Source organism: Falco biarmicus, chromosome 4 (genome assembly GCF_023638135.1).
Source record: "Falco biarmicus isolate bFalBia1 chromosome 4, bFalBia1.pri, whole genome shotgun sequence".
Classification (NCBI taxonomy): domain Eukaryota; kingdom Metazoa; phylum Chordata; class Aves; order Falconiformes; family Falconidae; genus Falco; species Falco biarmicus.
In genome coordinates this window covers 16051020-16074546 of record NC_079291.1, presented here as the reverse complement: position 1 = coordinate 16074546, position 23527 = coordinate 16051020, and the positions used below count along the sequence as shown (strand labels likewise).

The 23527-nt window shown below is 43.9% G+C and overlaps 2 protein-coding genes and 1 non-coding gene across 3 annotated transcripts in view; 1 reads left to right on the top strand and 2 right to left on the bottom strand.

Moving 5' to 3' along the window:
• The window catches only part of SACM1L (SAC1 like phosphatidylinositide phosphatase), a 31054-nt gene extending 17354 nt beyond the window's left edge, over positions 1 to 13700 (bottom strand). Inside the window, exons 1-5 of the mRNA XM_056334396.1 lie at positions 13505 to 13700; positions 5789 to 5886; positions 4127 to 4201; positions 1564 to 1691; positions 408 to 557 (exon numbers count right to left, since the gene is read on the bottom strand). Coding sequence (XP_056190371.1) covers positions 408 to 557; positions 1564 to 1691; positions 4127 to 4201; positions 5789 to 5886; positions 13505 to 13563 — 510 coding nt within the window. The 5' untranslated portion in view covers positions 13564 to 13700. The remainder of the gene's footprint in view (positions 1 to 407; positions 558 to 1563; positions 1692 to 4126; positions 4202 to 5788; positions 5887 to 13504) is intronic.
• Positions 13701 to 14057: 357 nt separating this feature from the next.
• On the top strand, positions 14058 to 14130 carry TRNAR-ACG (transfer RNA arginine (anticodon ACG)). The gene has a single exon. It is a non-coding gene; the product is annotated as a tRNA-Arg (tRNA).
• Positions 14131 to 15112: 982 nt separating this feature from the next.
• Positions 15113 to 23527, bottom strand: part of LIMD1 (LIM domain containing 1) — a 35713-nt gene continuing 27298 nt past the window's right edge. The window contains exons 6-8 of the mRNA XM_056335566.1: positions 23363 to 23414; positions 22126 to 22194; positions 15113 to 21272 (exon numbers count right to left, since the gene is read on the bottom strand). Of these exons, the coding sequence (XP_056191541.1) occupies positions 21135 to 21272; positions 22126 to 22194; positions 23363 to 23414 (259 nt within the window). The 3' untranslated portion in view covers positions 15113 to 21134. The remainder of the gene's footprint in view (positions 21273 to 22125; positions 22195 to 23362; positions 23415 to 23527) is intronic.

Here is a 23527-nt window from a genome sequence, read left to right as displayed (position 1 = left end):
GCCTAGTTACTTGTATTTCCTCTTGCTATCAGCTGCTTATTCCAGACAACTGTCACAGTACAACTCAATTAAAATCAGAAATAAGTCTAGTTACACAGTTCAGCAACATTGGGCTATTTTTTGCTAGTTCAGTTATAAGGACTTGCATTTAAGCAACATATAAATCTGTCTCACTAGTCTAGTGATTAAAATAGTAAAGCCATTTTTAGTTTTAACAGAGGACCATAAATGCTTTAAGTGTCTACTACCATTTAACATACTAAAACATTGTTAAAAAAAGGTTTAAGATCAGGTGCTGCTGAAATTTGTGGTCCCATTACATCATTCTAAGCTTTACATAGTTTCCTTTAGTTTTAGAACTGATTGACAATGTCTGAGACAAATACTAAGCAAAATTAAATCCTTACCCTCTCTAGGAGGCTCATTTCCTGGAACTCTGGGCTCGTGTTCGCTAACCGTTGCAGAGTATGTGTTAGGTCATATGTTGTTGAGAAGTAAAATCCATCCACACTCAAGACATGATTAAGCATTGATAAAAACACTTTATTGTCCTGCAACTGTGGGGATGAGAAGAAGAGGACAGAAGAGCTCTCATTTATTGCCATTGAATATCTCAAACTACTGCTACTTTTAGAAGTGATGAGATTAGCTTTGCTAGTGCTCCAGCAACACCTGACATCACCCAGATATTACTGTACAAGAAGGAAACTATGAGATTACAATTTTGATACCAGTTCACTGATAACTTAGAGCTAGCTAGCACACTGCAGCCAGATTCTGCAAGAACAGTAGAAGGGAGAGTAGAAAACTGTATTCCTGTGAGGTATATATTCCAGCTACTGGTATTAAACTAATACTAGCTACTTCCAAACAAAAAGGAAGCCATTAGTTATCCTACAAACCATTTGGTCAAAAATACCAAAACAAGATGGCAATGCAAAAGGAAGGATATAACTTACTGTCAAGATTATGCCAATAATCTTGTTCTGGTTCAAGACTATGCTCATTCCTTTCCTGAAAGAGCATCAGATTTCCTTTCAGCTCTGTTGGTTATCCACCCTTATCTACTCTATCAATCCACAGCACATCTGTTTTAAGCAATCTTCATCCTTTCCCTCCCTCAAAAAAAAATCAATTCTTCCTTTATATCAATTATGTAATTGAACAATTCTACAAATTAGGCAAGAGATAATTAGATAACAGCAAGGCATCTTACTGTAGGGACTATCAGAATAGCAGAGCTGTGAGAAAGACTTAACAGGAAGAGCATGAAGAAGAGTGTGCCATCTCAAGAGGGGGGAAAATGCACAATATGCAGATCAAACTCTGGGGATGATATTCTAAGTCACACAAAGTGAGTTTGTTATCTTGAATGACATAACTTTATATACACCTATACTCAAATACTGCAACAATATTTGATGCCTGAACAAATCGGAGGGAAAAAGTATAGTTCAAAGAGCTTCTTAAAAAATGTTCATAGTCTCATCAAATTAGGTCCTGTGGTAATGGACATTAACATAAGGTAACGTTCCCCCACACTCCTCTAATCAATCCACCTACCTGAATATCAGTTAAGTGTAGCATGGTCTTCTTGTACGAGAGGATGTCAAAGTCTGTTGCTTTCCAGATTGCATGACTAAAAATCTCACCTACTTTTTTCTTTTTTGTTATTACAATAAGATACGTGCCTGCAAACCAGAAAGAGCAAAGTTAAAAAAACAATAGATGCACTGTATTAAGAAAAGCAGCCTACAGCCATACCAGAAAACTGAAACCAATAGCTAAGAGTGAGGTTTCTTCAACTTACACCTAAGATTTTATATTCTATGTTCTTAACAGCAAGCGTATGGAACAAACAAAACACTTCCTAAGCTACCCATTTCTCTGTGCTCACAGATCTTGAGCTATTCATTAAGTTTAAGAATATTTTTTTTAAATGGACAACATAAGTATCAGCTACACTTTAGACCTGAGACAGTCTGAAAGTCTCTAGGCTTGCAAATGCAGAAAGTGGCCAATGGTCTTGAATGTGGTTTGGAAAGCGAGTCTGAAATACACAAAAGGAAGCATGACTCAGAATCCAAAAAGCTGATTCATCATATCCTGAAAAAAATATTTATCCTAATAGGTTCAAAATGGAGCAAGGAGAAAAGGGGTTCTTTTAATAATTTAAGACAGGAAGCTTGCCCTTTTCCTGGATGCATAAGTAACAAAGCAAACAAACCCATGGTCATGACAGTTCACTTAAAGCAATTTTTACACTTTTGGTAAACACAACATAGCCTTATTTCTAAGGCTACCTTACTCTGGTGCCTTTTTTTTTTTAAAAGTAAAAAGTTTCTTAATTAAATTGTATGTTGATGGATAAAAATGTCTCAGCATCTACATCTTATAACCGTTAAATGCTTGCTTACAATTCCAATAAAGCAAATCAACAAGCAGGCCATACAGAAGCACAGAGCCACAAGTCTAGTACATTTTTGTACTAAAGCATTCAAAATATAAATGCCAAAGCAGAAACAGTTCACATTGTATGTGGTAAGTTTACCCATTATTTGTATTTACTACTGTATCTAGATATACACCAAGTTTTATGGACAAGTGAATTATATCAGGTATCTATTCCATATAATTAGTCAAAGAACAGGTGCCACCCCCACTTTGACATCCACAGCTCTAGTGTTACACATTTAGATGGAATATTCAACCACTTGAGATGCAAACATGCTAGAGCATTTTTAAGTTTAAGTATTGCTTTTGGCTGGTACGTCAGCAGAACCCAGATACCTTACGAGAACAGCACATTACATCCACAACTATGCTACAAAGATGCTGCACAAATAGATACATTTAATCTGACGGGAATTTTCAATGTTGTCTTTTCCTATCTGGGTATCCAACCTTCTGTTTGATATTTCAGAGCTTCAGGTGTTACTTCAGCAATTTTTCCCCCCTTAATACTGTAATAGGCAAAGAATATTTATGCTTGTTAAAGATACTGCATTGCTAGATAGGCAACCAATTTTACATTTATTTGTTAACTGAACTGCCTAACACCACTCAGCTAAATATTTACTTTAACTGTATCTTCTTTAGTTTGACAGCTGTATACTAACACACACTGCAAAGCTTGGCAGAAGTGGAAAGAAAAAATCCAACCTAGTAAAAGAATATACTGTCCATATTATATAATAGTCAGATGAATGAAAGTCATTATCAAGCCTGTAAGTTGTGAAAATTTCCCTTTGGGGCAGTTCAGTTTTAAAACTGTCAGGGCTTGTCAAGTACCCAAGACACAGGTCTCCATTACATTGCTCTTACTCTGCAAGATCCACACTTCTTTAGAATATGTGCATATGAAGTTCAGCAGATCCTGCCACAAGTTACTACTTTTAACACAATAATACTTCGCTTCTGTTGAGAATACTGCAGTGAGTGAACCTAAATCCTTTCTGCATATGGAAACTTACTCAGTATACATGGTTCTTATTACACCATTTTTCAGACTACTTTAGCCTCAAATAATAAAGTCTACACAAGAGATCTTTTGAATAGCAAGTTACTTTCTTGGAAGCTCAGACTTTACACATCAGGTTTATATGGGGCAGTTTAGATCTGAATGCCATCGAGACAGAGAAAGCAGACAGCTTATCCTTACCTTATCCTACAACTCCCCAAAATACAGACTTGTTCTAGTCTGTCCTTTTTCTTTTAATGTTGAATTTTCTTTATATTTGTAGGATAGTTGGCACACAACCATTAGTTGCACATCTGCATCTACTAGTCTATCACCCTGAGTCACTCCAAGTTATTTGTGTGCCAAGATTACTGATTTTAAGTCAAACTTCATGACCCAATATTTGACTGCTGCATCAAGTCCTGCAACTAAGATCAAAATAGTTATGAAAAGTAGATGAAGTTCTTTGCATGCATTTAAAATGCATTCCTTAAAACTCAACAAGCTGCCAGTTAACTGTACATTTAGAGCAGCTACAACGAAAGCCCATCATACTGACGAAAGTGTATCCTCACACACTTCCAAATACTACTTTTGACATTAAAGCTTCTTTAGCAATGTATTTTGCCTAAGTATTTTCAAAGAGTACAGATCTCTTTTCCTTACCTGCCACCAATCGGATTGTTCCCAAAATACCATATATAGGTCTCGTAACCGCTGAAGGAGGAACATCTTTCTTAACTGAAAAGCAGAAGAAAAAATTCAGAATTTCTGACTGCATCTTTCAGGACTATCTAAAAAATGATCAAACTAGGTTTGCCAAAGCTTCTTGGTCAAACCTCAAGTTTTGCTAGAGTCTGAAGTACAAGAAGCAATGCACCCGGATTTCAAAGCCTGACGGGGGGACAGAGGGGAAGATGTGGAAGCATTTCTCATGTTTAGTCAAAGTGGCCATTCAATTTAATAAATTCAACCTCATTCACATGATAGTATAGCAAGTAGACCCCTCAATGTATTGTCCTGTCAGCTTCCAGAACCTTTTTATTTTGAAGACATCAAGGACAAACAAACTGTAAATGCTTGTGCCTCCCACTTCTGACTCCTTCTTCTGAGCCTCAGTCTATTGCCGTTTCAGAAGACCTAGTTCACTTTTTTATCTATCTCTGCAAAACTACCAACAACAGCATTCATGTGGCAAGGGATACAGTATTCCAAACAACATACTAAGAGATCCAAAAGGTATCCAGATATCATTTAAAAGTCCTAGCACATTAAACTTTCATTATCCACATTTTGAGGGTAACAGAAGGAATACTAGAGAAGTTTAAAAAACACACACCCACACCAGAGTTTGGCATTTTCCCAGAGACTACAGAACAGAGAAATACAGTGCTTGAATTTTCCTTTGCTTTAAGCACCTCGCAGGTTCCTCTGATAGAACACCAGCAATGAGAACAGACGTAGACTAATAAGATTTGGGATAGCTATCTTTACAGTTTTGAAGGAGAAATTGAAATATTATACTACCACACCAAAAGTATCAGTGGGAAGAGCACACTGCTCTGCATGAAGTATACAAAAGGCCAAATAAAAGAAAGAGAATGACTGCTTTTACATTAATATTACTGTAGCATTTCTGTCTGTTTAGAGATTAGTAATACTGAGGTACAAACTCCTGAAGCATCAGAAGGGAAGTCACCCATTGCCTTCATGAGTGTTGTCATTTAATACAAGTTCTTTGATTGTTTTTATGCATTAGTTTCACACTCTCAAAAAAACCTAAAATTTTGAAGACCTCAACATCAGAATGCTTAAGACTACTTGCACTGACATCTGAATCCAGATTTGCAACACAGAACCAAATTTAAAGTGAGGGCGTTTTACTGGTTTTGTTTCTACAGGCTTTATTTAAGGCTAAAACCTGAATTTTCACAGAAGACAGCACTGGAAAAATTCAGCAAAAGCTGCAGAAGCCAGTGTTCAACCCTTCCCATGTTTGATCTTCCAAGCCCAGCTAGCTTGGACAAGTCAGTTCTTCCTGTTGTGCTGGGCAGTCTTACCAAAAAAAAAAAAAAAAAAAAAAAAAAAAAAAGGAGGCAAGCACCATCACCCTGGTCACCCACTGCATCAATCCCACAGCAAAAAGGCATTTCAAACAAAGTTCTCTGCAGGACAGAATACCCAGCACAGTTTTAAAAAAATTAACTAAAGATAAAACAATTATCCCCATACCAACTTAAGGTTCTGAAGTTCTTCTCCGAGTGCCTAAGCAAGACAGACAAAAAGAACAAAGATGCCTATATTGAGAAATATTGCTGAGGAGAATACCTGTAAGAGTAACTTCTGTGGAGACTCTATCAATTGCAAGCACATCATCTGCTCCATCATCACAAGCTTCCACATAGAACTTCTCTGGTGTTATATGCCTTTAAGAGAATGGATAGAAAAAAGGAATTTGTTTAGCAACACTTACTTCGGGTTTGTTTATTCTTCACAATCTGAAGAAGATAAAAAAATTAAGCCTTATTTCAGCTGCAAAAAACAATTCTCACTGGATTGCTTCCCAACAGCCACTGATGTTGACAGTGGGGAAAAAAATAAGCCAAACTAATCAGTTTTTGCAAAATCAATGGCTTGTTTAGTAATCTAAATTCCAGTAATAACCAAGAATTAAAAGACATGTAAGTGAGTTTGTGTACATAGTGGTCCACTAATTCATGTAAACTTGAACTATAGACTTAGAAGTCTGATAAGCCAAAACCAAACTTCAAAATCACAAGTTTAATCAAACACTTTCTAATATAGCAACCTCAAGTACTACATCCCTTACACAAGTCTAGTAAGCAGAAAAATCGGAAAAGTTAAAGTAGCACTAGTTTATTGAAGCAGGTGTCTCAGCATTGCCATGTCACAGCTTAGTTAGCCAGGGCTGTGTGACACACACGGGGTAGGTAACATGTACCCTCCCCACTGAACACATCAGACAAGCCATACACTGACATCCTGTTCCGACTTCATAGCTATCCTTCCTGTCAGAAAAACTGTATGTAGTACAGTGCTAGCCATAAAATTAAACATAGTTTTCAGAAATATTCTTTAAAATACACCAGTTGAGGTACTTGCAAGAAGCCAGACATGTTATACTGTGCAACAATTCAAGAGTTATGCAGAAAGGACTCGTAGCTGTGCATAGGAGATGCTAAACAAACCAACCAAAACGCTCTTGAACTAGCATTCTTAACTCTCATAATTATTTTTTCTTTCTTTAAGGCTTGACAAGAGCAGAGATCAGAGTTTTAAATATCTTGTTCTGGGAACTTATTCTACCAGATAGATATTTTTAGGCTCTGTCTCCCTAAATAGAACTTGCATTTCTTCACATCTTTTGTGCATTTTTAATCCTTCAGAAAGCCGAATTAGAATCCCAATTTAGACCAGAAAAGCCCATGTTAAAAGAGGTCTAGAGGACCACTTAACATGTGTAGCACCCCCTTCCACCCACCAAAAGCAGGACCAGCTTCAAAGTTTATCCAACTTCAAAGTTAAACCCTGTTTCTTAGGATGTGTTTTGACTCTCCCCAAGGATGAGGGTTCTACAACCTCTCTGGGCAATTAGAGGAAAGCCAGAGACCACCAAATGCTTAACTGAACTAAACCCCAAACAGTGTAACACAACAAACTGAAATCTATAGTTAAGTGCTCATCAGGTCATTTAACTTCTTTAAAGGAAAATTAAGTCTATGGGCCCTAAAATGGTAAATGTATCAACAGTGTTCCCTTTGTAGAACAGCCTCCTTAATTTTCACGTACATGTATGAAATGCTTTATCTTTGAGACTAAAAACATCCGACTAAGAACCACAAATGTGCTGTTTGTTAAACACTGAAGCCTTAAAACCGCTGCTTTCATTGCTTTTAGTTTTGATGACATGCACATGTGCACCCCTGGCTCTTTAAGGGGGTTTCATGACAATAATAGGAGCCATTTTTACAGTGAAAAGCAAACAAGCTTACACAGCTAAAATGGGCAAGACAAGTTTAAGGATACTTAGAAGCCCTCAATTTGTTAAAGAACTAAAAAAGAAATCAGGATATGCTATCTAAGCTGCAGTCAGGAACTTATTGCTACTTGGCAGGAGACAGTAGCAGGCTTTCTTCCCCACAGTAGAAAGCTGCAGCTACTTCTATCAGTTTAGTTGAACAGTCACCTTTTTCTGGGACATCAGTTGACACACAAGACTCCAGCTAAAAAAACTGAGGAAAAGATGCTGCAAAGTTTAATATTGGACCCGTTATGCCTTTAACAGATGCTTACGTACTCTTACTCATCTGACTCTCTTAAGCAAAATAATTTGAAAAAATCCTTTAAACACAGCAGGATGTAAAATAGCACCTAAAGTTGTGAGAACGATAGTTTCTGTTTTTAAATACTCTGTACAAAAACCACAACCTAGGCAAGACACTTACACTGACAGTACAGAGCACAACTGAGTATTTCCATCCATGATCAGTATTTTTAAAAGCTGCTTTTTTCATTATAAAACACAGCCATGACAGTATCATAGTGTCAGCACTCATTCATTGTGTTTAGTTATAGCCTGTTCTCAAACAACTGAGAAAGATTACAGGTGTAGAATAGTCATCATATAAAGAAGTTTTATATTTACTACACTCGAATAATAATTTCTCCTTGAAGAACATGAAGTCTTTTACTCTCACCATCCACAAGTTAAGATAAATGAGAGAATTAAGGTGCAAATTATGCCTGGTCTCTCAGTATGTGTCATATGCCCTGCATCACTAGACCAGCCCCCAGCATTTCTCTTTCAAATCCTCACCCATATTTTGCCTTCTGTCACCTACCACTGCCTTTTTAAACATTTTTTTTCATCACCTTGATCTCTTCTTACACAATGCTTGCACATTTCTAACTTTGCTTAAACTACATTTTGCCTTCAACAAACACACAAAAAAAGAGAAAACTTTGCAATCAAAATCCTCCTTCCCATGGTCTTCTACAAGACCAGATTTGGTCACAAAAGCATCATGGAGAACACAAGACAACTTATGCCTGTTTTCAGTTCAATGAACCAAATCAGCTCTAGGCTTCAGCAGCTTGCAGCACACTAGAACAGTCTCATTGTTGACTGTTTCAAAGCTTTGCGTGGTTTTGTTTTGGTCATCTTTTAGGAGGGACAGGAGGACATCAAGCTGCTAGTCTATGAAGTTGAGAGAACTTAAATACTTCTCTCTTGGGATCACCATTAAAAACTGCCTAAAACACAACTGTACAACACCAACTGAAAAGCCTAATGCCCTGCAAAATGTTAAATCCTTGCTTCAGAAGAAGTGGGAGAATTAGTGCTCTTCAAAGTTTTTAACAGGAAGATGAATCACTTCATCCTTGCTTCATTTGTGTAAATAGCTGAAAGTTTTCTATAGTTAATATGGTTGAAGAAGAGGACAAGACTCAAAAAGGTTTCAGCTCAAGTGTTCATTTACAATCTTAACAATTACCAGAACTAGGCTAGTAGTCTCATTCTCATTTAGATGAGCTTTTAAACTGTAAGACTGCTATAACTAAGATTGCCTCTCACTTCTCTTCCAGGTAGGAAGCTTATGAACACTGCTTGCAAGAATGGTGTTTTTCCACAGACTCTACTCAGCATCAAGTCTGTAAGTCTATGACAAGGTTGGAAAGATAACACATGCTTATTTTAATGATCTTAGGAGATACTAAATGCTGAACAAAGGATCATTCACAATGAGTAGGAATCTGTAGACAGATTCATTCTATTCTTTTAATGAATTAAGGAACAGATGAAAGTCCAAGTGCTAGTATTATATGAAATATAATAAAGAAATCTGTATTTTCAAGATGCCCATAAAGTCTGTAGTTATTTTTGAAACTGGTTTCCATTCAACAGGCCATGTTCTGCTTTTGTATAACCTTCATATTTGATAGCATAGCCTACCTTCTCCTTGGCTATGTTGTCACTGCTGTCTATAGCCATCCAAAACATCAAGAACTTTAACAGCAATATCTTGCTTCCCTTACAGCTTAACAGCACATGAAGCCTTCACAAAATTTGGGTTCTTGTTACTTTTCTAATACAAAAAAAAAATCATGACTACCATCATCACGGGCTATTTCTCAGTATTGCTAAAGAACAAAGGGAGTGATAAATGGAAATATTTGGCATCGATACTACTCAAGAAAAGGAAAGGTATTGAACTGCAACCACCAAATTCATGTTTCAAATATTACTGAAGGTGACTTGGATGTCATTTTGAAATCTTCTCCTGAAACTGTGTGGATTGCTGCCAAGAGATAAAGCAACTCGCTCACTAGATTTCATTTCTACAATTCAAAGCTGAGAAAAGTGTTGATTCCCAACACAACAGAAATGTAAAAGCAAAAATCAACCTCTGCCCACTTACACCAAGTGCAAAATCAGGCTTTTTTTCATTTGTATATTTGTGGTGAAATTTCACTTCATTACTTAGACTATATAAAGCACTGTTGTGTATCACGAAGATGATGCAGAGTTACAGCCCACATTTTAGTTTGGTTGATCTTGCAAGAATATTCCTGTGTTCAGATACAGCATGAAAGAGGACCCATCGCGCTCTAATGGCAACTAAAGATAGTACTTCACTCAATATCATTTAAACCTTCCAGGCCTCAATCGCCAAACCCTTACTTCAGTAATTGATTATTTCACCATAAATACTTAACATTGCTCTAATGCAGGAAAATCTTTGATGTCAGCCTCTAAATACTGTAATAAAGCAAGCCAAAAAGCACACCCTGTACCGCACAGCAATGCGTTTGCTGTACTCAAGATACCGAAGTGGTCTGCAGCAAGATACAGGGAAGGCATTAGTATATGCACAGAGTCCCAACAGCATGTTAAGTAACAGTGCTAACACGCTGATGGTTTCAACACTCCAGAGATTCCAGATTTTCTAGGTGAACAGGTGTGCTAATTATACATCTACCATAAATATTACTCCTCAAGCAGAAACAGCTCAAGGAATTGGAACATCTCCCATGGAGCAGTAGTTGTTGCAGGGAGAAGAAAGGGAGTATAATCCCAGGATTAAAAAACCACTAATGGAAATACCATTTAAAACAACAAAAAAAAGCACATATTAAAGGCATAGCTTCATAACAGCTATGTCCAGTTAAGTGTCACTTAAGATGACAAATAATTTACTGCATAAATAAATGCCCTCAATCAACATCCCTGAGCTTGTCCATGACAGCCACTTAATTTAAGTAGGAAAAAAAAAAAAAAAAAAAAAGATGTGTAGCTGTTTTTTCCAGAAGTATTATCCAGTCTCTGAAAACTCAGTCTAGAAAACAAGCAAAAAAAACCCCAGAAAGACAAGATGCACTTTTGGTCCCCTCCCCAAATACAGACAGGTGGAAGGCACTGTGTTCAAGTGCAATAGCTACTAATGACTGACAAGTACTTTCACAAAGCATGCAGGCATAACTGTAGGCAAAAGGAGTTAAATTTGAAACAGACAGTATCAGAGACCCACAGGATACTGAGAATGCTGTCAGCAAGATAAGTCATCATCCAAATACAAAGGAAAAAAGTTATTTTAACTGAGCCTAAACAACAGCCAGAATTCTCTGTTCTGCAGACAGCTTTACCGATCGGTTTTTATTCATTAATTGGAGTGGTAGCTTCACTACCATCTACTAGCTTGCTACTTACAGCAGCTGTTTGAATTTTACAATTTATTCATGAGGCTATGAGAGGAAGCTAAATAAGTATAACCGTGACATAGATGACAGCTACAGGTAGCAGTTTTCAGGTTAATAGTTTTCCCCAATAACTGCTGGTGTAACTCCACTAGCTCTGATGGCAGCAGACACTAGACACCAGCATTTTTACCTGTATCACCTGAACTTGTCTGATTACATTGGTCAAGGCACAAAGGGTTTGAGTCACTACTTTTGATAGAAAAACATAAGGTTTGCCTTCTGAGCTAGATCCTGTGATTGCATGTAATGAATGGGACCCCACAGAGCGCTACAATCAGTGTGGCTTCATAGAGGGCCACCAGACTAGCCAGAAAAGGTGCAACTGCAGTATCTGACCTCTTCATAGTGAAAATGAGAGGTCAGTTAAAAAAAACCACCAAAACACTGTTACCACTAAACCCCCAAACTGAAATCTAGCCTGGATTTCTCAGAACATTCTCCTTTGACTTTGCCAACCTAGTAAGTTTGGCTCATCACCCAAGTTGTGGCCCTGTATCTTAAAATGCTTGGCAGAAAGTCTGCAGGCATCGCCGCAGCTTGGTGTAACAACAGGGAAAAAGCCCGTTTTTCAGAACATGAGACAACTGTTTTCAAGTTTGTAAAAAAATAATTCATGTTAAACCACATTTGAGACAGCCTTGTTCTAAAAAAATTCACAGCTTGCTTTTAGTTAAGATTAAATGAGAAAATTCTTTACTAGCCTGTACCCAGAAAAGTGCTTTTACTTAAAAATTCTCAGTAGGAATGACCGTGTACTACAAGTCACACAACTGCTACTCCTACAACTTACCTTTTCTCTTCTGCTGGCAAAAAGATCACAAATTCAGCTTAAAGACAGACAAATACTGTTCAGGTGACAAGAGGAAAAAAACTTTCTGCCAAATAAGCAACTCTTTCAGCCATCACTAATGACCTTACTTTTCAGTAATACTCAATTTTATCTCCAGTGTCTGTGTACCCTCACACAGCTACCTAATCAAAATAAGGAAAGAAGCCCAGCGATTTTTAAACACATAACAGCGTTATGTCAATCTGTTTACACAGATCTGTAAGAAATATCTGTTTGCTCTGAATCCAAAAGATGACAGTCAAATGAAATTTACAAGAGCATTAAATACAGTTAAGCCAGGCTTAAAAATCACTTTCAGATACCGCTGCCTGAAAATGGCATCAGTAACTCAATTACAAAGTTTCAAGCTAATCTTTAGAGGTCAGAAGCCTGGGAATGCCTTTAGGACACACAAGGACATTTCGCTTGGCTTCAGCCATGGAGAGTCTCATGCTCACAGTCATTTTTCCAGGAGTCCCAGCCGGCCAGGACGAGGGCTTATGGCAGAAACGCCTCTTCAGTTTTAACTTTGCAGTGCCTGGGTTACGCAACTTCTTTGGCTGTATAAAAGGCAGCAAGCAAACATCTGGCACGCATAAGTTCAAAGGGCTACATTCTCCCCCGAAAAACTTTAACAAAACGATTCCAGCGCGAGGTTAGAAGAATTTATTTGAAAAGTTACAGTAGGTGCTAGGCAGAAGAGTCCCAAACGTTTCAAATCATCAGCTGGCATCAAAAAAACACCACCCAAAACCAAAACACCCCAAACCCAAAACAAATCAACATGAAAGAACCAACTGTGCCACAACAGACTGACGGGCAAGTACGCTTAAGGAGCCTTCTGCTGGCAAGCGCCACTGTACACACAGACCCTTACATCAGCACCGGCACTGGAGCCGCTACGAGTCACCCACGGGGCGGGCCCCAGGCAGCCCCCGCCCGCTGCTCTGCCGGCGCCCCCGGGACAGGGCCGGGCACTGCGGCTCGCCGGCCGCGCCGCGGAGGGCACCGGGTAGGGCCCGCCGGCACCCGCCCTCCGGTGTGTGCAGGAGCGGAAAGGAGCCGGCCGGGTGGCCGCCAGCAGCGCCTCTGCCCGGAGCGGCGCTATCAGGCGGCGGGCGAAAGGGGATCGGGTCCGTGCCGCGGCCAAAGTCCGCCCGCCGCGGGGGCTGCACGCAGCCGCTGCCTGGGGCCGAGCCCTCCGCGCCGCCCCAGGAGGCGGGGCGGCGGCGGCAGGCACGGCACGGCGGTGGGGGGCGGCGGGCAGTCGCGGGGCTCCCGGGGCGCGCGGGTCCGTGAGGGGAGCGCGAGACGGGCGGGGAGGGCACAGGCGCCCGCTTCCCCACGGCCGGCCCCGCCCCGCCCCTCCGGCGGGACCGGTAGCGGCAGGTGACCGAGCCGCGTACCCCCCCCCCCCCCCCCGGCGGGTCACTCACAGCTTCAGGCTGGCGTAGGCCGCCGCCGCCGCTGCCGCCGCTCCTGCTGCTGCCGCCATTCGTCCGTCTCCGGCCGCCGCCGGCTCCGCGTCGCTCTCGCCCCCTCCGGCCCGGCCGCTCCCTCCCTTCCAGACTGACGCGTCCCCCAGCCGCGAGGGACGGGACCCCGCACAGGACAAACCTACTCGGGCACGTTAGCGAGCCCGCAGGGCGGGGCACCGCCTATAGGGGAAGGGGGAGGGCCCGGCCTGACTCTCCAGCCCCGCGATTGGCCGGACCGCCGCGCTCTAGCCCCGCCCCCGGCGCGGCGCGGGCCAGCAGGAGGCCGCTAAACGGTGACGCGCTGCCGAGAGCGGGAGGGGCGGAGGCGTTCGAACGGAGCCGGTGGGGACTGACTAGCGCGTGGGTGCGTGGGGAGCCACGCTCCGGGAGAGCCGCTGGGAGGGGCGTCGGCGGGGAGGTGGTGTCGGGTTAGCTGTCCTCTAGGGGGCGGCCCCGCCCCCAGGCCCGAACTGTGGTGAAGTCAGTGTGAGGAAACATTATCATTCGAGCAGGGCCAGTGGCGCAATGGATAACGCGTCTGACTACGGATCAGAAGATTCTAGGTTCGACTCCTGGCTGGCTCGGCTGCTCATTTTTTTTCCTTTCTTGCCACACCGTAACTCTTTTTTCCTTCCAGGACTCCAGCCCGAGGGTGCTGCCTGCACCACCGCTCCTGGGCAGCCCCCGCTCCTGCTCAGACCCACCGTGGCCACCTTCATTCCCCCAGTGTAGGGGTCTGTCAGGTGCAGGGGCCTCCAAAGCACCCCAGGGCTGGCTGGCATTACAGGGGTTCATGCTCTTGCCAGCACCCCCTGACCCCGCAATCGCCACCTCGGAGATGGCTGCTGTGGGGGAGGCTGGTGCCCACCTGGGCACCCTGGCTGGGGCGGGGAGCCCAGTTCTGGGGGTTTAGTATAGACCCAGCCTGGGGCACCTCCTGGCCACTTTCCCACTGGATCCAACCCCCTGGGTACCATGCCCCAGTTTTGGGCAGCTTCTTGCCTTGAAGAGGGGGAACCCCACACTGTAATTACAGTTAATGCTATTTATTCGCTTCATTTTAGCCAATAGCTCCATGCTGCCGTGGTGCTCTTCCGCCAGTGGTACCTGAGCATCCTGCCTTCAGACATAAGGTGGCATGGCCACTGATAATGAAGCCTATGGTGGCACCCCAAAACCCTCTAAGGAACCCATCCCCACCAGCACTGCAAAGGAGAGCCCCATGCTGGGACCAGAGCCTGCTCCCACCCATAGACATCCCTCCCCAGTCCCTCACCAAGGGAACCAGGTCTCCCCAGAGGGACGCTGGGGCAGGACAGCCTCTGATGGGGCAGGACAGCCTCCGATGGGGCTGCAGCAAACACGGCCTGCTTGTGAAGGACTGAAAATCCCCAGTGAACCCCACTAGGGAGGTTCCCCTGACCAGTCACAGCCTCAGCCACTGATGGGGGGGGGGGCAGGAGGAAGGCAGAGCTTGGGAAACAATCATTCACAGCGTAACTTCCTCCTCGTGGACTCTGGGCGATGACAATCATTGTAATTTTAGGAAAGACTTGATGCTGAGCATTGCTTGATGATACTGTCTTTAATCACTGAAATCACAACAGGCCCGTGGCTTCGCTCCCGTTGCCGGCCTTCATTCTTTATAAATATTTAACAGCACAGAAGAAAAGAGGGCTGTGTTCACAGGTGGCTAAGGTTAGTTACACCAGCACAAAACCTAAAATACTCTCTCCCAGAGTTGAGCTTTGAAGGAAACACGAAACCAAATAATTAGTACCGTTCAGTATCGTTAGTGAGGCTCTGGATTTGCTCTCTGCACGCAAAGCCACAGCCTGCGTGTGTGTGCCCAGGTCCCCCCACCTGGCTGTGCACCGCAGACCTGCTGCGCGGGGACCAGGGCCGGTGCCAGCATGGGAGCTGCAGCCTGGCCACCCCACGGGGACAGTTTCTTCCCGTCTCTCATCTTGCCTTAGCGGGCTACGGATGCATGTTGCCATGCGAGCTTCTGGCTGCCCTGGAAGAAAGCAGGGGGAGGATTTTTATTGCTCTGAAAAGCTTAATGTTGCTTCTCCTTAAGAAAAGGGTGGGTGAGCAGCTCCAGGCTCCCTCTGGGTTCACAACAGGCAGCCTGCCCAGCCAGCTCCGGTAAGCACACCTAGCGCCACTGCAACCAGCGAGTGGCAGGACGCAGAGATGGAAAAGAAAAATGAAAGCGTAAATGCGGTGCCATGAGAGATGCACCCCCCCTCCCAGCTTCTCCCAGCGACGCAGGCGCTCGGCCTCAAGAATCTGGGGCAAAAGGGACATGTATTTGGCCATAGCCCTTCCCTGCCCACAAGTACTGACTCCAGAGATGTTTCTCCAGTGATGAAGCCTGGGTCAACTTGTCCTTACACTCATGCACAGAAAGTTGCTCAAAATGCATCTACAGACACTTGGTATGGGCACAGAGGCATGAAGGGCGGGTGTCTCACAGCAGCACATGCCGCGTATGTCCACGTGCATAGTCACGACAGCACACGCCACCCCAAAAGCGAACACAGAGCATGAAGCCAAGGCTGACATGGGAGAAGCACGGTCCAGACCAGTGTATGCAGCTGCACTTCCCCACAAAACCCCCTCTAATAAGTGTCCAGGAACACGACAAACTAGAACAACTCCTCTCCGTGCCGCCTTCTCCCCTGCTCTCTGTAATCACCTGCTCTCTTTTTCCTACAGCTACCGTATTTTTAAAGTCGCATCCTTCTTTCTCTGTGCACCCCCACACTGTTTTTTGAGCAAGAAAGTTGACAGTCCACTTCAGTGGTCATTTCAAGGCAACTTTTACACTGCCACAGATTTACCCTCAAGTATGTCTCATCTGCAATAAAATAACTCTGCCCTTGATCCCAACTGCCCTACACACACACATCGATTTTCATCTACATGCACATCTTACTGGTTTCAGTGGGACTGCCTGCGCTTCTCAACTCCAATGCTGATGGAGCCCTTCATGTGATTTTCTTAGCAAAAACAGTACAAAGCTTCTGCTGCATCGACTGGCAGCAGTCCGATAATCAGGTAATTCGGAGGATCAGGTCAAAGTAAGGATGGAGAGCGTGTGTTAATTTTCCTTCCAGCAAGGACCTGGTTTTGCTGTTGCTGAAATAATGAAGTGGTAAGATTTCCAGGAAAGTGCAAAATAGGGACTAAATTCATTAGGAAGCATACACTTGTGATTCTCCCCACGGCGGTGAACTCATGGGGGAGAGAGGCAGAGGTCACAGCAGTCCTTATGAACAGACCTGAATACTGAATTTCAGGGATGCCAAATATTTTCCCAGTGCTAAAAATCAGTACAAGGAAAAAGCATGGGAAGATATTTACTTTTTTCTCTCGGCAGCCAAAGATAACCCCTTTGTTGAACAGCCAGCCAGACCCACACCAGCTCTGAGGAGCCCAGTCTCCCCCTTTTGAGGCTGCCACAGCACACCTGATACTGATGGAACTCCACCATTTCCACACCAAGGAGCTGGTCACTTTGTAGTAAAAAGATCTACCGAAAAAATCACTTAAACCCTGAAAGACTAGGAAAACATTTTAAAAGCCCCCCAATGAAACTTGGAAACTGAAGAGCCACAGACCTCACCAAACATCAGGGCAGTTCCCTAAATCACTTTGATCACACAGGTGTTTGTTACACTTCAAATGACAGAAAAACGTCTGCTGCTTCTATAGCTGGGGCTTTTCCCCAGCTTTCATGCAAGAATCCCGATTTAAATGAGTTTCTGTATTCTAAATGATAGAAATTTAACAGCATGATCTGAATGAAAAAAAATATCTATTAAGCCCCGGTTCCTGAAAGCAAGTTTCAGAGAACTCACTTGAATAACCATTTGCATGACAGTTACTCATTACCAGCACAATGGGACTTCCAAGGGTCCCTTACCCTAAAACCAGTCAGAAGAGCACTCTGGGGGAGGAATAAAGACTAACTTTTCATAGCACGTTTCAGCACCTTAATAAATAAAAAAACCAAAGTTCACACAAACAGCAAAACCCAATGCTATCAGCCAGGAGATAGGCAGAATTCAGCATGTTTTCTGACATTCTTCTGCAGAGGATGCAATTCTCACACCTCCAGCTCCAGAGCTACCTGCCTGCCCGTTCCTCCCTGCGGGGGAGCTGCCTGGAAGCAGGCAGCGAGGGTTTGCAGCTCCACAGATGTCTGGCGGGGGGGTCAGGAGGAGAAGCCTCCCCTGTGCAGGACGCTCCTGCCTCCCCCCTCCTTGGACCCACTGTCAGGCAGCTGCAGAGCCAGGGACAAGCCCGGGACAATCAACACGGACTCAGACACCCACAGCCTAGGAAAAATAACAACGTGGTTAAACGAATTCAAACTCCCAAAGATACAAGCGGTGCAAGTGAGCACGCGTAGGGGAGCAGAGCAATGCAGTAGGTGCCTTCGCTTTAAAAGCATGAACTCACACGCTCCATCTGCAAGAGCTTCACATTGTCATTCCTAGCTCTTCGTAAATACAGGAAAGGAGAGCATTGGCACTAAATAATTTATACGGGACCTCAAAACTGAAAGTAGGGCAGCCTTCATTTCCCCAGCGCTGAGGGACATGGGACAGCTGGTAGGAGTAAGGTGACACGGCGTTGGAGCAGAGGCCAAGCTCCCCGGTGATGCGAAGGGGGCTCCTGCAGACAGCTTACCGCACAGGCTGCTCCAGGCCTTCCACAACGGGAAACCGTCCTTCTCCCCCTCCCCTCCTTTCCTGCTTATTTTGGGGTTGTGGGGAAGGCTGCAAGAGTTAGACAGCAGTTTAAACCACCGTTTAAGAAAGTCTCAGTCCCATTGGCGTTTTCAGATCCTTCCGAAACAAAAGCCAGAAAATGTGCGTGAGGGGCTGCTCTAAAAATCAAGAGCCAGCGAAAGCGTGAGCCACACAGCAGCAGGTATTGTAGAGACAGAGTAACAGCTGATGGAAGCTGGTGTTTCCAGCTGATTTCCAGAAGCCACTTCGTATCTCCCTGCCTTCGCTGCCAAAGGAAGCTCAGAGAAGGAAACCACTTCCCCGGGACTATCTGACTTTTTTACCGGGGACATCAGCTGGCATTATTTCTCACCTCAGTCGGTTCAGACAGTCCTAAGATCACAGTCACACCTTGAAATACACATCCCCCTGGCCCTGGCTGTGCTGCAGGACACAGCTGATGCCATGCACCAGGGTGAGAGCACTACAGGATCTGCCGCGGCTGTTGCTGCCCCGATCCATACTGCCTGCATGCAGCACCGGTTGTATCTTGTGTCAGCTCCCATCCCTTTGCCATCCAGCATTTGGAGGCTAAATTTACGGCTCTAGGGGGCTCACATATTTGAGGTCAATTTTACCTCCTCTAAGTTCACGGGTAAAACTCTCCAAAGACAGATATGGCCCAGAGCCACGTGTACTGGTGGGAAAATCCCCCCACTCAGGCTTTTGGTCACTCACTGAGGGGCTGCATGTCCCCAGGAGAAACAGTGCCACAGAGCCAAGCTACACAAACCTGGAACTCTGGATGGTTTCTAGGGCAGGACCCTCCAGCCACTTGCTGCCACCCCTGTCCCCAAGGGCAGCAGCAATAGTAGAGGCGCTTATGACTCGATGGGGCAGAAGGCTGGATGATCTGTCAGCCCGATGAAACTGCATACCAAAACCACCAAGCTCGCGAGGCTTGGGCAGTTTCGGACGTTCACATTTCAGCCGAGGAAGTTGATACCGACGTGTAGGAGGGTGCTAACAGGCCACGGTCTCCATTTGTTTTACAGCAGATGCTTGTGCCTCTGTTTAACGCTGAGTGCAGCATCTTGCACCACTCAAAACAGAGGCCTATGGTATTTATTAGCACAAGCAGACAGGCAGCTTGCTGCTACCTGGCGCCTGTGCTGCTCCAGATGAGTACACAGGGCAGTCTGACTCCATGATGTAAAGTTCAAGCACCTATCTAGCTACATCCATGCTACTGGAAAAGAGGTTTGTTTGAACCATAGTGGGTTCTTGGCACAGACTCATTTCAGGAGTCCCAGTACCACTGCTCAGCTAATTTATTGTAGTTTCCTCACTAAGAAGGTATTAAAGAGTATCATTTCATTCTCTGCCAGCCAGAACCAAATTTACATCTTTAGCATAGACACATGAGGATTTAGCTAGTTTTCCACAACAGTATGTTGGAAAAGGTAGCTAAGATCCCCAACTGCATGTGAGGCTTTAAATTAAAGAGCTTTTTCTTCAACAAAAACTTTGTACCTGTACGTGAGGGGCTGCACAGCTTTGGTACCTACAGAACATGCACTGCAGGCACGCTTACATATTAACACATTGAGGGAGCAGATTTCTTTGCCTATAAAGCAGGGGGGTTCAAAAAGTGAAACCATCTGCCATTCTGCTTTCTCAGCAGAACAGAAAGTAAGTGCCCTCTAACCCCTTGCTCAGATAAGCTGTTATTATTCACGGCAGCAAATATGTTTATACCAACATACTCATCTGAGTACAGGTTGTGGAGCTGGGCTCTAAATCCCTGTGTAACAAAGCCTTCATAACAATCTCAAGTTTGTTCCCAGAGCTCTAAATAAGCACCATTATGAAATGGCTTTGTGCTGGGCAAACACCATGGAAAGGAGTGGCCAGGCTGGGGGCTGAGCCATGGGGACAAACTGGAAAACTCAGGCGAGTGTCTGTGTACAGAGAGCTTTTTTCCAAAGTGAGCTCTGCAAGCAAGAATGAGGATGGATTTCCCCCGTGTCCACACTTTCAGCATCCCGACCTTTCCTTTTCAAACATGATCCTCTGTTCGGTCTCTGACACAGCAGACCGGCCCCTGCGTATCATGCTGACACGGAAGCCTGGGCCCCAAGTCATTGCAGTAGCTTTGCCTAGCTTGTTCCAGTTTTTTGTTCTGTTTGAAATGGTGTGTCAGCCTCCAGCTGCCAGCCAGTGCACCTGGTTTGTCCTTGGAGAGTTGGTGCTTTTGAAGCCAGGCTTGATACCAGAGTTTGGGGAATTAACTGAAAGGTCTGAGTGCACCATTTTGTACAGACCTCTTTCTTTTCTTTTCCTAAAGAATTAATTAAAAAAAAGAGCATCTAAAACCTGATATTAATAGCTTGATGTCCTTCAGGGAATCTGATGAAATGTGCTTGTCAGGAAACATTTAGTAGACTGACGGGATGTCCCCAGCAGGCAGGCAGACAAGCCAGCCTCTGGCTTTTCAATTGTGCATGGCACGATCTGAGTTCATAGGCACGATAGCAAATTGTGCTTTCACTGAAGAAGCTTCCAAAATGAGCCAAGAGGAATCTCCAGACAGCAGAAAAAGGCACGTAGAAGTAAACCAATCAGTTTAGATAACATGCCACATTCTTGGTCAAGTAGACATGGTTTGATAGAGCTGGAACTCACAAGCATAGAGACTCTGGGAATCCAGCAAAAATCTCTCATATCCTTTTACAGGAATATTGCCAACTGGCAGAAAAACATGCACAGGAAATCAGCTGAGGATGGGGAGAGGGAGATCATGTAACAAGTTGTCTGTCCCAGCTTTCCGATGTCGGCCACGCTGGCTAGTAGTGGTGCTGGTAGGCAGCTGCCGGAGTTGTGCCATTCTCTATGTGTTTCAGATGACAGGAGTGACAAAGCAAATGTTCGTCTAGTGGGTAACAGCGATGCCCATCTTCATCGTTCAGTTCCATCCCGCAGTCCTGCAGAGAGGCCGTGCAAATTATTAGAACACGAGGAGGAAAGCACCTGACGGGTATTTTGAGGGCAGGCTTGTACAAATTTGTCTTAAGCAGTTTTATTGAATAAGCTTGATCTTGTTGTGAGGCGAAACCCTATGTATTTTAAATGTGCTCGTGTCTCCTTACACTCTCGGGTAGGATTCACCTCTTCACATTACATTAATTGCTGTTGTACTGATGTGAAACCAGCCTGATGAGTCAGGGCTTCTTTTCACTGTATTATGAGCAGAGTGAGAGAAGACATTTAGGTATTTTAATTCACAGCATTAGTATGAAGACACTCTGGGAAGCCCTGCACAGAGACAAACTGGTGTTGAAGAGCTGCCATCTCTTGGGATTTTTTTGTGCAGCCATATCCTTTCTCCAGCCCCAATGACACCTTCACTTCCGATAAGAGTGAAGGTAACTTACACCACACGGGGTGAGTCACCACCTTAGTGTTTTTGAACAATCTAACTTGGAAATCAGATACATTAATGTGATCTGGAGCTCAAGGCTTCTGAAAGGCAGCAATAAACCTTACCAAGTCACCGTGTTTCCTTCATTAACAAATAAACTGCCAAGTTTAAAAGTAATAATTAACTCTTTGCCCATACCTTTATGGATAGCAAATGAAATAGCAGCTGAGACATTACTGCAAAAACTTTTGTCCTCAGACTGGAAATCTTTCAGCCACTGATATAAAGGGTCACACAATGCAAGGTTTGAATTGCTCGTCTACTGCAATTGGAAGCGAGGAGATTTATTTCCATCTTAAAAATAACAGTAGTTATCACTATGAGGTGCCCACTCCCTGAGAAAGCTGCTGACCTACCTCGCAGTGGTAACATTCCACATGGTAATCCTTGTCCATGGACACAACCCGAATGGTTTCATCAGACCCCTGTAAGCATTCAAGCAAAAAGAGAAGGGAATTTACAAAGGATTACAGCAGGGTCAGACACATGCTCTCTGTAGATTGCTTCCTCCGACAATGTCAGTGTTGAGGTTGTGCATTTGGGCTGCTGGTTGGACATGACAAATAAATCCTGTCACCTGCAGTTATTTTCACAGGAAAGCATCATCCAGTGACTGCAGATGTTGGAAGACGGGTTCGCCAGAGTCAAGAAGACGCTCAATATGAGTTATGCATCTTGCTCAACTTTATTAGTTTCTAACACTACTCATAGAGAACCGATACACATGCATATTCGTAAAGCAGAAATACAATTGGTTAGTAGTCTCTAAACACGCGTGGTTCTCACACCCCTAATTATCATGACTAAAATAAGCATTCTATCCATGTAGCTAATTGTGTTGCTGTGCTTCAGCCTCGTAGTTTGTTACTCCCTATTTTCCCATACCGGTCCCTATCTTCCTTGGCCCTGCACCTGCTTTCCCAGCAGCTGTATCTTGTTACAGCCACGGCCTGTTGGCACAACATAATTACTCAGTCTCAGGATTCAAGAATAGCTCAAGGCTACCTTTCTTGTTAACTTCAGCACAGCAACTTCAGTACAATTCTGATTACAGGCCTATTCTAATACCAGGCCTGGATTGTGCAGATCTTCAGAGATTCTAAGGCCATGCTTCTGCAGCCATTCTTCTACATGCAGATATTGTCTACGATGTAGCACCAGGAATGTAAAAGTCTCTCTGACAGTCACATCTATCCATGCATTAATGATTTGGTAATTTCAGTATATCACAATTTCTCAGCATTTTGAATTAGTTTTGCCCAAGAGTCGCCTCCTCCAAGTATTAAAACAAGTTAATCCCAGAGGGGTCACACAGAGGTCATTCACGAGTGCCACCAGCAATTGATTGACATCAAGGAAAGGTATCACGAACATAAAACTAGCAGCAGTATAACCCTGCAGGAGATGAAAAAAGCCTAAGCCAGCAAGATTAAGCTTCATTATCAAGCAAAAGACGGGTCACATCTCAAGAACAGCCTATGAGCTTAGGCCAAAAGGTTGCACACTGGGGGCAGTGATCATCTCTCCCCATCTGCAAGGGCCTGAGAAACAACGCCTCCTCCCCTGGGGGCATACGGGAAAAAAGGCTCTCACCTCAGAGGGCAGGATGGGAAGCCCACACGCTGCACACTTCGGAGCTAAAACTCTGGAAGAGCAATGAGAAATTGAAGACAAGTTATAGATCAACATAAAAAGAGAGGCCTGTATGTTCTTGGCTGTAAGATGAAAAGCTGCAGCTGTAAATAACATATCCACAGG